Source organism: Salvelinus namaycush, chromosome 39 (genome assembly GCF_016432855.1).
Source record: "Salvelinus namaycush isolate Seneca chromosome 39, SaNama_1.0, whole genome shotgun sequence".
In the NCBI taxonomy this organism is placed as follows: domain Eukaryota; kingdom Metazoa; phylum Chordata; class Actinopteri; order Salmoniformes; family Salmonidae; genus Salvelinus; species Salvelinus namaycush.
In genome coordinates, this window is record NC_052345.1 from 12,269,716 (window position 1) to 12,286,978 (window position 17,263).

Consider the following 17,263-nt stretch of genomic DNA (forward strand, 5'->3'; position numbering starts at 1 on the left):
CAGAGATAGAAGGATAGAGGAAGGGAGTGAGTGAGTGAATGAGAAAGACGGGCATACAGGGAGTGAAACAGACAGAGCGAGAGTAGCGGCTCTTACATCTAGACGCGTGTAGATATTTTGCTCCCGGAGAATCCAAATAAAACAAACAAGAACACAACAGATCGCGCTTGTGACAGGACAGGCACCCGACCGAGATATTTGAATGACTTTTCTGCCTATCTGAATTATTATTCCGAGGAATAGTGTCATATGTGGAGATTTCTTAACCTCGTAAGCCCATTTATTTCACTTAATAGGTGCATTATGAAAGGCTAATGTTATAAATCGATACATTTCTTCTGACAGTGTGTTCATATTAATAACGGTTCAAATGATATTTTATGTCGGCTATTCATGTGATGGTAATCTATATGAAAATGTTATTCGATCTATATGCATGGTAAATTCAAATATCTATTGAGGTGTTGCTTTTCTATTTTAATTCATAGATTTACATCTGTAATGCTCTTTTGGACATCTTGCAAAAGTGTCTTATTTATTATCTCTCTTTTCAGGGAACGGCTGGCGTTTTTCAGCGCACGAGACACTGAAGAACAAGGAATACAATGCTAAGGATTTTGGATACCGTGGTCACTGTCGTGACCATTTCCTTTGTGGTAGAGGGGGTGCTCGGTGGCTACGGGATGAGCATGTTCGCCGCGCAAACATCTCCCCCGGACCCTTGCTACGACGAGAACGGTAACCCGAGGAGATGCATTCCCGATTTTGTGAACTCCGCTTTCGGAAAGGAAGTCCGCACTTCCAGCACCTGTGGTAAAACCCCGGGTAGGTACTGCTTGGTAACAGAGAAGGGCGACGAGAGAAATAGGAACTGCCATACTTGCGATGCCTCGGACCCCAAAAAGTATCACCCACCGACATATCTAACGGACCTCAACAACCCCCATAATCTCACATGTTGGCAATCGGAAAATTACATCCAATACCCCCAAAACGTCACCATAACACTGTCACTGGGCAAGAAATTCGAAGTCACCTACGTAAGCCTGCAGTTCTGCTCACCTCGACCCGAATCTATGGCTATCTTCAAGTCTATGGACTACGGCAAATCTTGGGTACCTTTCCAATACTATTCGGCCCAGTGCAGGAAAATGTACACCAAACCGAGCAAGGCCACCATTACCAAACAGAACGAACAAGAGGCGATATGCACGGACTCCCACACGGACATGCACCCTCTATCCGGCGGTCTCATTGCCTTCAGCACTCTGGACGGCAGACCGTCGGCGCACGACTTCGACAACTCGCCGGTGCTCCAGGACTGGGTCACCGCCACGGATATCAAGGTGACGTTCAGCCGATTGCACACTTTCGGTGATGAGAACGAGGATGACTCGGAGCTAGCCCGGGACTCTTATTTCTATGCGGTGTCCGATCTGCAAGTTGGCGGTCGATGCAAATGCAATGGCCACGCTTCGCGGTGCGTAAAAGACAGGGATGGAAACCTTGTTTGTGAGTGCAAACATAATACCGCGGGACCGGAGTGCGACAGGTGCAAGCCTTTCCATTATGATCGGCCGTGGCAACGCGCAACAGCTAGAGAAGCCAACGAATGTGTCGGTAAGTCAAAACAGTATAATATTCTCCAAAAACCATCCAAATTATCTTTAAGCACTGCAGCAGTTTCCTCTCCACACAATGCCTGTATCACAAGCGAAAATACATTTGGCATAAATTGTATTATTGGGTGACTCTTGTTTGTACAGTCATGGGAGATTTGGCTGTTTTTAAGTTTGGTAATGTCGGTATTGGTTGGTTGAGTTAATTGCTAAGGTGGGCACTGCGCATTTGTCAGTTCTGTTGAAAAACAAAGATTCAGATAGGCTTATTTTCTCTGGATGAAAGAAATACTATAAGCGTTATTTGTATTGTCATGAATTAAAAATGGGATTATAGCACATCATATTACGCACCAATAAGTACACACAAGTTTTACAAGACCTGTGTAATTTAGGTTTCCAACTCCAAGGCTCGAGGACAAATTGCCTATCCTTTGTTGTAGTTTATATAGTTCTGGAAAACAATTTAAAATCCGTATTAGTATTAAAATGTTATAATAATAATAATTATTATTATTATTTTGTCTCGAAATTAATTTTTATAGTAAGCATTTTATTAGGCTATGTCAATTTTAGTCTGATCAGCCCACGCTGAATTAATAGTACATTCCTTCATTAAAACATGATACTGATGTGATATGAAAATGTAGGCTATCAAAAAGAAGGCTGTACGGTTGTTATAGAGGTCTGAATTAAGGATAAACCCAAACCACTGTTCGGCACGCCACAAAATGCACTCTTTTAATGAAATTATGTCGCGCGTCACATGCAATGAGTTCTCAATTTGATAACCTTAAAGCCCATTACCGCTATAGCTCAAATGGAGGTGTATAACAACCACCCACTTCAGAAAGACCGCCCAATCACAATGTCTAATCATTCACCGTGTTGAAATGTTTCTCATGGGGAAAATGTATGTACAGCTCCAACTTTATCCCTGCAATAAAGCGACGCACTGTAATTTATTTAAAGAGCATTTAAACTGCCCCACCACAGTAATTGAACACAGACTTCTCTGCCCGTTTAATTATCGTTTGAATCAAAGTTAATTATAGGTCTAAATTACGTTAATTTATGTATCATAAAACTATTATTTAAAAAAGTATATATATTTTTTTTATTTCATCCCGAAACTATTATGATTATTATTATTGTTGTTGTTATTATATCAAAAGAAATTGCCATTTAAAAAAAAAAACATTACAATATGAATTTGCCTTCCTTGGAAACAATCTGCAAAATGTTAAACCACCTATTAAGCCTAATACTCAAATACATGTGATATTATTAGGCAATCATTATTAATTACAACCATAACGCGTTATCATTACTATTGTAATCATTCTAAATATTATTAATAGGCTACTTATTAGTATTCATATGATTCGCTTTTTATTATGTGCTGGTCTTCAACGATATCATCGGACATAGTTTATTCGTGTGAACACTTTAGGCCTACAAGAAGAAAAGTAACTGGAATCCATATCTTCTCCGATCTTCAATGAACCGGCCCATTTAGATTTATGCTTCCCCGTCTGCCCCCATGAAGACTAATAAAGCACACAGAGGAAGTTATCACATCGTGGCTTTCAACACACTGTTTCCAACAGCGAGGCTCAATCAGCTGCTATAGAGATGGAGACAATGCCGCAGCAGAATCAAAGAAATGGTAGTTGCTTTTATTGCCAGACATGCCTAAGACCCACTTAAAGATAGTATGTGTTCATGCTTAGATGAGGAGAGAGAGGGAGCATGCATGAGCTTGGTGAGAATGTGAATGCTACTGGTTTAGATAAAGGAACATTAATTATTGGAAAATTGTAGTCTGATATTGACTTGGCTGTGTGTTGACTGTTGACATTGTATACGATTTTATCATGATGAGTGCGGTTAAAAGTTGTGATTATGGGTTGTTGATGTAAGCGAAGAGAATGGATTCCTTGTGAAATATCTCACCTCTTATAAGCCAAGTAACTGCCCGATACAAGCATGCTATCAAGGTTAAGATGAGAGCTAGGCCTAGTGAGGGGTGGTTTCCCTCATCAACCGCATTGCTGCATAATGTATATGTCAGAACTTTATATCAACTCTGCAAATGTGCAGTATTTCATTGGCATTGTATACCCAACATTTATAATAATAGTTCAAGACTCAGAGCACGCAAGAGCATCTCTTAGGGCATGCAATGTGGATACAAATAGGCCTGTGTGTCTCCAGAGACATTGCTGATGGAAAAGATGATGATGATGATGAAGGTGGGATAAACCTTGATTTCTCACTGTTACCCACTCTAGATTGGATTTGCGATTTCATGGCACACATTAATTATCACCCTACAGTGAATGGTGACAGGAGGCTCCTCATTCAACCCCATATTGTTTGCATCAGAGAGGCCCAACAGTAAAATTAACTGACTCAAACTCCCCTTTGTCTCGGTATTTCTATTTCACTGTGGTTGGGGGAAAGTGGGGCTGTGTTGTTTGACAGTCATCCATGGCACATGTCGACTGTTTTGACACGTAGCCGGTGTTTAAAAGGGTTTTGTTTGCTGTTTGTTTCCATTCCCACAGAGTGGTTCTCTGCGGCAGATTAACATTAACATCAACACTTTTACTCTAGTGACTGGCTACGAATACACTTTTGAGAAGGTCACCCCAGTTGTGTATAAAACTGTGAGGTGTTACCTCAATTAAGAGAGCTCTGAATCTGATTACATATCACTCAAAATATCCTGACCGCATTCCACCATATTACAGGCTACATTTCTAAGCCCTGCCGTCAAATCCAAGATTTATACTAGTTGGCCAACTATGAGAAACACAGAGTGACAATGACTAAATTAAGTTGACCAAATAGGTGAAACACAGTGACAAATGAATACAAATGAATAAGTGATTGTCAGTGGCGGTTTCTGTGAGGAGGAAAGGAAGGCTGTGCCTCCCTCCTTGGGTCGCCAGGGCTTCCATCCTGGAAAAGCAAACAGACTTGTTTAGACACAACCACTCCGCTATAGGAATGAAGAATGAATTGTTCCCCCCTATCCCCAGTATCCTTGACACTTTATTTTTACCGGAACAGCATGTGTGTGTGTGTGTGTGTGTGTCATGTGTGTGTGGTGTGTCTCGCATGGGGCCACAAAGGAGCATCACTCATTGTATCAATCATGCTGTCAGCACACACACACACACACACACACACACACACACACACACACACACACACACACACACACACACACACACACACACACACACACACACACACACACACACACACACACACACACACACACACCCTGTAGCAATACATTCCTCTGGGCTGTTTGTGCTGCGGGCCGCCTGCTCCGTCAGACAAGGCGTGCAGAGCGGGGTGCGGAGGGGTGCTGTGGTCGCACACCCTCTGCTAAAACAAACACCGCCTCAGGGAGAAGAATAGTCTGCCTGACACCTCTCTGGGTTTCTGAGAGGGTGAGGTGGAGTTGGGGTAGTAGTGTGTGGCATAGTGCTGTTGTCTGTTACCGCCTGTAAAAGCAATTAGTCACAGGAGGTTGGTGGAACCTTAAATGTGGAGGACGGGCTCGTGTGAATGGCTGGAGCAGAATAAAGCGAATGGTATCAAATACATTGTTTCCATGTGTTTGATGCCATTCCATTAACTCGATTCCAGCCATTATTATGAGCCGTCCTCCCCTCAGCAGCCTCCACTGCAATCAGTAATTGTAGCATAAAGATATGGCTAGGACAGAACACTGTGTGTACTATAAGCTTCAGTAACAGAGAAGTGATGTCAGAACGAGATGTACTGTACTATACGATAAGCTTTGCTATGAGCTGCTTGGTTGGATGTGCTGAAATATTGAAAGCTTCCAGCACCATTTGTCAGTCAGTAAATTGAAAGACTCTCTCTGGATCCTCTGCAGTCATAACATGTTCTCAGTTACAGAGTTTATCTGGTGTAGAATTCGAAAGTGATACGGAGTGGGGACATTCAGAGTAAATGAGAACGAAAGCGCCAGGTGGGGAAAGGAAACGTCATCAAGACCAGCATCTTTTTCTATGGTGTGTGAAACACAACATAGGGATAGGTACTTCTATTTTATTATAGAGATAATGATAGGCACTTGTTTTTATCATGGTCCAAAGAGCCAATGGCTGAGAATAAGAAATGCGTACAGCCTATTAGTCTGTCAGGATCTCTCTCCGGATGATTATCTTTGTCCAAGTCCCTGAATCTTGCTACTTGCTGTCTTTGACTGAACCTGGACATTGGTTATCGTATCTATATAAAGGCCTAGGCATTCCACTACAAATAGCTTTGCATTTGTGGAGTGATTTGAATGCAGTTGGTCTTACGAAAACAAAACACATTGAAACAGGTTGCAGGTCGTCTTCCCTCCTTGATGTGCACTTTGCTGATTAGTCCGTCTGAGTCTTAAAGGACCTTCATGCACTTCCAGGTCCATTTGGGATATTGATTCTCACAGGCCACGCGGGAGACCGTCTTTGTAATCTAATGCAATGCATTTAGGAATGGAGGCACGGAGGAGGAAGAATCGTGGGTTCAATATCAATTCAGGTGTGACCAGTCTCGGCCTGACAGACATGGCTGGATGGATAGACTCTCTCATCACGACTGTCTCATCATGTCGAATTCGGTCGGCGTCAGCAAGGAGGCTCCGCTACCTGTAAGAAAGCACACAAGTGTCTCAATTGAATCAACTAGAATCCCTTCCTCTTGCTTTAGAACTCTATCAACTCAGAGTGACACTACAGCATCTGAAGGAGAATGAAGGAGACGCCAATTCAGCTAATCGTGATGAGGAAGACGATCACTTTAGGAGGAAAGTCTTTCAGATACAGAAAATGAAATGCAATGCTGTTCCACTGCATTATCTGCCTGAGTTTGTCCTGTTTTATTAGCTTCAGGTTCCATAGCTTGAAAGTGTTGAGAAAAGGGGTCTTGAATAATTCAGAGAGATTAAGAAGAATGCTTGGAGGCATGCAGAATGAAGGGACGGATACTACTGCAGCACAGAGAAAAGTAAAGAGATTGAGGGAGACTACAATAAAGACTATAAATGAGAGAGAGAGAGAGAGGAAAGATATAGAGAAAGAGACAGCGAAGCTATAGAGGAAGACAGATGGAAACAGAAAGACAAAGTGACAGGAGAGAGTGACCTATCCAGGGGCTTTTGGGGACAGGAGAGACTTTTTGGATGAAACAGGCTTTATCCTTTCTTGAGAACCACTTCACGGTAGTTTTTCTACTTGTTCATAGAGTGGGTGGAGGGGGCGGGCGGGGGAGGGGAGGGCCCTTCCCTCAGCTCTAGAACTTTGAGTTGGCACAGAGAAAGCATATCAGTGACTTGGCACAGACATCGCTTCAAGCCCGTCCAAATCTCCATGGATCCCCCTCATCCCCCCCGAGAAACACATTTTCCCCCGTAGATAACTTCACTTATCCAGCCTGAAACCGCAACATCATTTGGCCGATTTGAGCAGACCTGCTGGTTGTCTCGCCTGATTATGTCAGATAAATACGCTCCCAGGTGTTATTCTGAACAGTTTGATTGACAGGGGAAGATGACTGTGGTGGTGGATTGACATTGAGATTTGGCTCCCCTTCAGATAATTCAGCTTAAATGCTCTAACCACTTGCTTAGAGGAAACAGTGTTTGGCTGAGATGTCTTTTTGATAGAATCTTCCCTAGTTCCATTGAAGGAAGAAAGATCAACATTGACATGATGATATGTCAGTAATTAAAACGTTCTCACCTGAAATAACTAATTCAAGTGTTTAGAAATGGAGAACGGGGAACTACAATGAAGACAATCATTTTGAGAATGTCGGTTAGATTGTCAAAATGTAAGACGAGTATTTACATTCATATGGTCTCCTGCAGATAAGATTTAATAAAATAAACAAAGCAACCCTTCATAAGAAAGTATACTGTATAGTGTTGTCCTTTCACACCTTTCACTTCATGTTGGAGCCCCTACAGCTGAACACAACAGGAATATTCATTAACAATGATACCATGATGAGGCATGATGACCGAGCTGTGGTCTGGTTAATGTTTGAGCTGCCACCAAGGAACGCCATCCTTTATGAACCGCCGTATCCTTCATCTTCAAAGGGCGACCGCCAAACGCCAAACGCATTGACCATCCTGACACTCACCTGCCCGACAACGCCTGGCAAACAAACGGAGTGAGAAACAGAGATGCGAAAAGAGTGTCCGAGTAGTTTGCACTTTGCACCGTGGCGTATTCCCCTCCCTTCCCCCCCTGAAGAATCCCGACACCAGTGCCGGTAGTTCAAAGGGGTGAATGACCTCCCTCACGCAACGAGGACCTCCTTCCTACAAAGTGTTATCACTGTTTTACGACTTGTTTTTTAAACCATTGCATAATGGTTTATTCAGAGTATGGAGTTGGAAGCACTCTAAGGACTCCTACTTTTGCTTAACTGTGCTATATACAGCCTTGCAAATTGCTCAGCCACTGTTTAAGTTTAGCATATGCATGCACTTACATACGGGCATGCGTGCCTGCAACGTCACACCCACACACCCACAGAGCCAATCCAACTCACAGATACATAACTGCGACCGTAACTTTGATTCTGGGCTCACTGAAACCAGCCACAGAAGCAGACAACCAAAACAGTCAGCCAAAACAGACAGCCAAACAGATAACTGTCATTCGTAAAACCTCCTCCACAGTGAGACGCCACATGTTAGGTTTCTGAGGAGGCCCAGACCTCCCTCCTGCATCTGTGCTGGCCAGGGGCCACCAAGGATTCTGTTGCATTGGTGGCAGAGATGGGAAAAGAGGGGGTGCCCAGGACCATCGCAGCGGGGCCACAGCAAATTCAACCTGATGGCTGGCAGGGCTGCAGTATAGGGCCTTCTGTACTGGTTTAAACCTAGTAGTGTGATACCATCCACTACTAATCTGAACCCTGCTGGGCGCCACGCGTAACTAGTGGGAGAATGTGTTGAAATATGACGTTACTGGCTCTGTGCAAAATGCTGCTACAGTGGTGGCCTGAGTTAATGTGCGTGGGGAGTGGGGGGGGGGCTAAATGAAGGGTGCTCTTTTTGTTTAGTTTTTGAATTCTCCTGTAAAGGGGGTTGATATAGATTGTAAAGGGGGTTGATATCAAATCAAATTGTATTGGTCACATGCACATATTTAGCAGATGTTATTGCGGGTGTAGCAAAATGCTTGTGTTCCTAGCTCCAACAGTGCAGTAGTATCTAACAATTCACAACAATACACACAAATCTAAAGTAAAAGAATGGAGTTAAGAAATATAGACATGTTAGAACGAGCAATGTCGTAGTGGGATTGACTAAAATACAGTAGAATAGAGAATATACATATGAAATGAGTAAAACAGTATGTAAACATTAAAGTGACTATTTCTCCATTATTAAAGTGACCAGTGATTCCATGCCGGCTGGTAGCCGGCTAGTGATGGCTATTTAACAGTCTGATGGCCTTGAGATAGCACCTGTTTTTCTGTCTGTCAGTCCCAGCTTTGATGCACCTGTACTGACCTCGTCTACTGGATGGTAGTGGTGTGAACAGGCCGTGGCTCGGGTGGTTGATGTCCTTGATGATCTTTTTGGCCTTCCTGTGACATCGGGTGGTGTAGGTGTCCTGGAGGGCAGGCAGTGTGTACCCGGTGATGCGTTGGGCAAACCGCACCACCCTCTGGAGAGCCTTGCGGTTGTGGGCTGTGCAGTTGCCGTGCCAGGCGGTGATACAGCCTGACAGGATTCTCTCAATTGTGCATCTGTAAAATTTTGTGAGGGTCTTAGGTGACAAGCCAAATTTCTTCAGCCTCCTGAGGTTGAAGAGAAGCTGTTGCGCCTTCTTCACCACACTGTCTGTGTGGGTGGACCATTTCAGATCGTCGGTGATGTGTAGGTCGAGGAACTTGAAGATTTTCACCTTCTCCACTGCGGTCCCGATGATGTGTATAGGGGTGTGCTCTCTCTGCTGTTTCCTGAAGTCCACATTCATCTCCTTCATTTTGATGATGTTGAGGGAGAGGTCCTTTTTCTGGCACTACTCCTCCAGAGCCCTCACCTGCTCCCTGTAGGCTCTCGTCATTGTTGGTAATCAGCGCTACAACTGTTGTGTCGTCTGCAAACTTGATGATTAAGTTGGAGGCACTCGTGGCCACACAGTCATGGGTGAACAGGGAGTACAGGAGGGGGCTGAGAACGCACCCTTGTGGGGCCCCTGTGTTGAGGATCAGCGAAGTGGAGGTGTTGTTTCCTACCTTCACCACCTGGGGGTGGCCCGTCAGGAAGTCCAGGACATAGTTGCACAGGGCGGGGTTCAGACCCAGGGCCCCGGGCTTGATGATGAGGTTGGAGGGTACTATGGTGTTGAAGGCTGAGCTATAGTCAATGAACAGCATTCTTACATAGGTATTTCTCTTGTCCAGATGGGATAGGGCAGTGTGGAGTGCAATGGCAATTGCATCATCTGTGGATCTATTGGGGCGGTATGCAAACTGAAGTGGGTCTAGTGTGTCAGATAAGGTGGAGGTGATATGATCCTTAACTAGCCTCTCAAAGCACTTCATGATGACAGAAGTGAGTGCTACAGGGCGATAGTCATTTAGTTCAGTTACTTCTTGGGTACAGGAACAATGGTGGCCATCTTGAAGCAGGTGGGGACAGCAGACTGGGATAGAGAGAGATTGAATATGTCTGTAAACACTCCAGCCAGCTGGTCTGCGCATGCTCTGAGGACGTGGCTAGGGATGCCGTCTGGGCCGGCAGCCTTGCGAGGGTTAACACGTTTAAATGTCTTACCCACATCGGCCACGGAGAACTAGAGCCCACAGTCCTTGGGAGCGGGCCGCATCATTGGCACTGTGTTCTCCTCAAAGCGGGCGAAGAAGGTGTTTACCTTGTCCGGGAGCAAGATGTCGTTGTCCGCAACATGGCTGCTTTTCCCTTTGTAATCCGTGATTGTCTGTAGACCCTTCCACATACGTCTCGTGTCTGAGCCGTTGAATTGCAACTCCACTATGTCTCTGTACTGACGTTTTGCCTGTTTGATTGCCTTACGTAGGGAATAACTAAACTGTTTGTATTCAACCATATTCCCAGTCACCTTGCCATGGTTAAATGTGGGGGTTCGCACTTTCAGTTTTGAACGAATGCTGCAATCTATCCACGGTATCTGATTTAGGTAGGTTTTAATCATCACAGTGGGAACAACATCCCCTATACACTTCCTGATGAACTCAGTCACCGTGTCAGTGTATACGTTGATGTTATTCTCAGAGGCTACCTGGAACATGTCTATGTCTGCATGATCAAAACAATCTTGAAGCATGGATTCCGATTGGTCAGACCAGCGTTGAATAGACCTTAGCACGGGTACTTCCTGTTTGAGTTTCTGCCTATAGGAAGGGATGAGCAAAATGGAGTCATGTTCTGATTTGCCGAAGGGAGGGCGGGGGAGGTTCTTGTAGACATCCCGGAAGCTGGAGTAGCAGTGGTCGAGTGTTTCAGCAGCACGAGTACTAAAGTCAATGTGCTGATAGAACTTTGGTAGCATTTTCATCAAATTATATAGATTTTAAAGGGGGTTGATACAGATTGTAAAGGGGGTTGATACAGATTCTAAAGGGGGTTTATACAGATTGCTTTGAGTTTGAGGCATCTCTTTTGATCATCGTAGTCTTTAGACAAAATTAATTCCGTGGTCTGTGACAGTTTCAGTATCAGTCCCAGATGAGTTACAGTAATCCATTAAATCTGTTTGACAATTATCTCATAACAACAGTCTACCAGGACAGTGTTCCTCACAGAAAGATGCTGTGAGAGACAGCACTTAGTTGTTTTTAGCATGTAAGGGATTCCGTACAGTAGCTAACTGTACCGCGTCAATAACTTTGACAATAAGATCATAATGGCATTTTACATTTGTAGCAAAGACGGACACATTGAAACTTGATGGTTTCTTGGACCTTTAGAGGATCCATACTTCACTGTATTGTAAGGGCCACATTTTACAGCTGTCCAGGACGGTCATACTGTAGGACCTTGAATGCATGGACTGTACATACAAAAAAAAGACATTGTAAAAATATCCCCAAAGACAGGGACCCCCCTGGGCCATCTTCCCCCAGTAAGGTCAACACACGAGCAGGTCAATCTGTGCTAGTCAGAGCCCCCTGTGTTGGATCTCTCTGTACTTGCTCTTTCTTTGACAATAAGATAAAGAACTATCGGTTTTTGACGATCCACACAGAGACAATTCTGGTTAATTTCCCAAAGACTGCGCTCATATGAACTGCAATAACTCACTCAAGAAACCTCGTGAAATTTAGACAAATTAAGAGTTATATTCTATTGTTATCTTGACAAACTGAAAATCATGAAAGTCTACTTTGGCCAGACGTCTTTTAAAAGGGGAGTTTGGAGCAGGTTGATGTAAAGTGAAAGGGCTGTTCAAGACGCAATTTCACTTTGACGGAATTCCAGCTTTACCCAGATAACAGATTTTGACAGGGTCTTTCAAATGGAAACACCTTATATAAGGAGAAGAATGTCAAATGAGGAGAATAGATGCTGGGGCTGGTAACACAGAAAACAATCATTTGAGCGGGAGGGTGTGTGTGTTTATGTGCTTGAAAACACCATTTGAAACATGTACATGGTACTACAACGAAATCTTCCCCACAGGGACAATAAAGTCAGTACATTAAAGAGAGAGAAGGGGAGAAAGAAAGAGAGAAGGGTATTGGCTACTGATACCATGTCCAACAGCAAACAGGCTCCTGGCAATCTCTACATCACATACTATGATTACAGTATGGGAAATCTATACCATCTCTTGTGGAAAGACATTGTTATTACAATACATTCCGTAACCTTCGGCAACGCTCACGCCATAACACTGAGGGCTTGTGGGATGTGTTTGATTGACAGAATGGCAAAAATGCATTCAGTCAAAGCTTTTTGAGGTATTTCAGGCGTCCTCGGGCAAAGCCTGCATTTTGGGGCTTTTTGTTTTGTTTTGCGGGTTAGGGTTAAATGCATAATGCAACCCAGATACCACTGATGGTATGTGTGTGTGTGTAGCTCGCTTGAGTACACGTTTCTGCTTTGACTCTCCTCGAGACTGAACCTTGACCCTGTTTAGAGAGGTGGTTTGGTGGGAAGCCATATTGTTGTGTAGAAGGAGAATATTGCATTACCGCCTTGGCTCTGTGTTTGCTTCCACTCATCGGTTTAAGTTCGTCCACTGTCACTGGTTTATTGCATGGTCCGCCATCACCGTGTGTGATGTCATCACCTCACGGCCTCCAGAACGGGTTGGCGGTTGGTCGGCATGGGACACGTGTTTCCGCTTTGATCATTTGGGTGCGTTAAAACAGCACCATCTTAATGTGAAGCAGACTCCCACGCTTTCGCATTCAGCACTCTCACAACAGCTGGAGCTAATTGGGTCGGAGGATGACGGGATTTTGCGTTAACCAGCAAGGCCTTCTCTTCTGTTTTTGTTCTGTTTCCTTCTCTTCTCTTCTGTTTCTTCTTCTCTTCTCTCTCCCTATTGGCCTGAGAGTGTTGAGTGACTCAACACTAAGTGAGTACGGCATACCAAAACGCTGCAGGCGTAGACGCCTGGAGACGCAGGGAGACGAGGTGGAGTCCTGGTGAAAGTGAGGGGAAGAGAAAACCGAACGGCGCTCCCCTCCGTTCTATTGGCAAATGTCCAGCCACGATAATAAGGTGGATGAGCTTAATTCGAGAGTCTCTTATCAGAGAGATTTGAAAAGCTGCAGTATTATACGTCTTAATGAACCGTGGCTGGATGATGACGCTATGCACGTAGTACTCAGTGGATTCTCTATGCAGTGGCAGGTTCGTCCAGCGGCTTCGGAGAAGTCGAAAGGAAGTGGAGTGTGTTTTTTCATAAATAACAACTGCTGTGCTGGTTCAAGTGTGAAGGAAATCTCGAGCTTTTGTTCACCTGCTATAGAATACCTCATGGTAAGCTGCAGACTATTTTATCTACCAAGAGAGTTCTCAAACGTAATTGTCACGGCTGTCTACATCCCTCCCCAAGCCAACACTACTCTGGCACTCAACGAACTGTATGGGGCCATAAACAAACAAGAAACCGCTCACCCAGAGGCAGCGTTTTTGGTGGGTCGGAGACTTTAACACGGGGAGACTTAAAACCGTCCTACCTCACTTCTACCAACACGTCTCCTGCGCCTCTAGGGGCGCTTAAATTCTAGACCACTTTTATTCTACCCACAGAAATGCATACAAGGCCCTCCCTCGTCCTCCCTTCTGCAAATCTGACCATGACTCCATTCTCCTGCTTTTAGTTTACAAACAAAAGCTCAAACAGGAAGTAACAGTGATATGCTCAATGCAAAAGTGGTCTGATGAAGCAGACGCGAGGCTATAAGACTGTTTGCTAGACCGGGATATGTTTCAGGATTCATCCGATAGCATTGAGTTTACCACAACAGTCACTGGCTTCATCAATAAGTGCATATACGATGTCGTCCCCATAGTGACTATAAGAACATATCCAAACGAAAAACCATGGATTACAGGCAATATCTGCGCTGGGCTCAAGGCTAGAGCTACTGCTTTCAAGGAACGGGACATGGACATGGACGCATACAAGAAAGCCCGCTACAACCTCCGACGAGACATCAAACATGCAAAAGGACAATATAGGAGGAAGGTGGAATCCTAATACACCAGCTGCGACACTCGTCGTATGTGGCAGGGCTTGCAGGTGATAATGGATTACAAAGGTAAACCCAGCCATGAGTTGCTCAGCGACGCAGAACTCCTAAACTAGCTAAATGTTTTTTATTTTCACTTCGAGGAGTGTAACACTGTGCCTTGCATGAAAGCCCCTGTTTTTACGGATGACTGTGTGATCTCGCTCTCTGTGGCTGATGTGAGCAAAACGTTTTTAACAGGTTAACAATCACAAGACGGGATACCAGGGCGCATTCTCAAAGCATGCGCAGACCAGCTGCCAAGTGTCTTCACAGACATTTTCAATCTATACTAGTCCCAGTCTGTAATCCCAACATGTTTCAAGCTGACCACCATTGTCCTTGTTCCCAAGAGCTCCAAGGTAACCTTCCTAAATGACTATTGCCCTGTGGTCCTCACATCTGTAATTATGAAGTGCTTTGAAAGGCTGGTCATGACACACATCAACACCATCATTCCAGACACCCTGGACCCAGTCCAATTCGCATACCGCCCCAACAGATCCGCAGATGACGAAATCGCGATTGCACGTCACACTGCCTTCTCCCACCTGGACAAGAGGGAAAATAACTATGTGAGAATGCTGTTCCTAGACTACAGCTCGGCGTTCAACACCATAGTCCCCTCAAAACTCATCACCAAGCTGGGGACCCTGGGACTGAACCCCTCCCTCTGCAACTGGGTCCTGGACTTCCTGACGAGCCGGGGAGGCTCGGCACAACACCACCGCCACGCTGACCCTCAACACATGGGTGTGTGCTTAGTCCCCTCCTGTACTCCCTGTTCAAACACGACTGCGTGGCCACACATGACTCCAACACCATCATCAAATTTGCTGACGGCACTACGCTGGACGGCCTGATCATTAGACTGCTAAATAGCCAGAATGCTAAATAGTCAACTAATGTTACTCAAACTATTTGCACTGACCCTACGCACACTCACTAGATTATATAAACCACATACAGACTCATTGACACACACACACACACACACACACACACACACACACACACACACACACACACACACACACACACTCATCATTTGCCGCTGCCACTCTGCTCTTTGTTTTACTCTTATTGTTATCTATCCTGATGCCCTAGTCACTTTACCCTGCCTTCATGTACATATCTACCTCAAATACCTTATTATTATCTATCCTGATGTCTAGTCACTTTACCCTGCCTTCATGTACATATCTACCTCAAATACCTTATTATTATCTATCCTGATGCCTAGTCACTTTACCCTGCCTTCATGTACATATCTACCTCAAATACCTTATTATTATCTATCCTGATGTCTAGTCACTTTACCCTGCCTTCATGTACATGTCTACTCAAATACCTTATTATTATCTATCCTGATGTCTAGTCACTTTACCCTGCCTTCATGTACATATCTACCTGAAATACCTTATTAGTATCTATCCTGATGCCTAGTCACTTTACCCTGCCTTCATGTACATATCTACCTCAAATACCTTATTATTATCTATCCTGATGTCTAGTCACTTTACCCTGCCTTCATGTACATGTCTACTCAAATACCTTATTATTATCTATCCTGATGTCTAGTCACTTTACCCTGCCTTCATGTACATATCTACCTCAAATACCTTATTATTATCTATCCTGATGTCTAGTCACTTTACCCTGCCTTCATGTACATATCTACCTCTAATACCTTATTATCTATCCTGATGTCTAGTCACTTTGCCCTGCCTTCATGTACATATCTACCTGAAATACCTTATTATTATCTATCCTGATGTCTAGTCACTTTACCCTGCCTTCATGTACATATCTACCTCAAATACATTTACATTTAAGTCATTTAGCAGACGCTCTTATCCAGAGCGAATTACAAGTACATACATTCATACTTTTTTTGTACTGGCCCCCCGTGGGAATCGAACCCACAACCCTGGCGTTGCAAGCGCCATGCTCTACCAACTGAGCCACACGGGGCCAAATACCTTATTATTATCTATCCTGATGCCTAGTCACTTTACCCTGCCTTCACGTACATATCTACCTCATTATTATCTATCCGGATGCCTAGTCACTTTACCCTGCCTTCATGTACATATCTACCTGAAATACCTTATCATTACATATCCTGATGCCTAGTCACTTTACCCTACCTTCATGTACATATCTACCTCAAATACCTCGTACCTCTGCACAGTGATCTGGTACTGGTACTCCCTGTATATAGCTCCATTCTTGTGTACTTTATTTTATTCCACGTGTTACTATTTTATTTTTCAACTCTACCTTGTTGGGAAGGGCTCGTAAGCAAGCATTTCCGGGTAAAGTCTACACCAGTTGTATTCGGTGCGTTTGACAAATCAAACTCGATTTGACTTGAGTGTCAGTGCTCAGTGCTCCTCAGGCTGTCTGTCTACCTGACTCAGACTGTCCATTCACACCCAACATCTCTTCACTCAACACCTCCCGTCTTTGGCACTGAACACACAACCCACTCCAGACAGGCGCGTTTAGCTGTTTGGATGTGTCCTTGTCGGTACCTGTCTCACTCGTCTCATCTGCCAACAGCTGTTTACAGTACAGAGATGTATTGTAGGAGGGCTGTTTCTAGCAATTCCCTGGCCCTCGGGGAGAGTTCAGCTAATGAATTAATTGAGGGCCGTTGATGCCGTAGTGAAAGCTATGTGTCTCGGTGTAGGGCGGTGTTTCAGAGCAGTGGTTTTGGGGCGAGATGGAGAGAGGGATGAGGGAGGGAGGGATGAGTGAGCGAGCGAGGGAAAGACCGAGTGAGAAGGTGTGGAGGGATGAGAGAGAGAGAGAGAGAACAAGCAGGGGATGAAACAGAGAGAGCTTGTCTTGAT

At 44.4% G+C, this 17,263-nt stretch overlaps 1 protein-coding gene across 2 annotated transcripts in view; it reads left to right on the forward strand.

Moving 5' to 3' along the window:
- The window catches only part of LOC120032883 (netrin-1), an 86,894-nt gene continuing 69,631 nt past the window's right edge, over positions 1 to 17,263 (forward strand). For both annotated transcript variants that reach the window (XM_038979108.1, XM_038979109.1), the window contains exons 1-2: positions 1 to 270; positions 555 to 1,620. In XM_038979108.1, the coding sequence (XP_038835036.1) occupies positions 606 to 1,620 (1,015 nt within the window). In that variant the 5' untranslated portion in view covers positions 1 to 270; positions 555 to 605. The remainder of the gene's footprint in view (positions 271 to 554; positions 1,621 to 17,263) is intronic.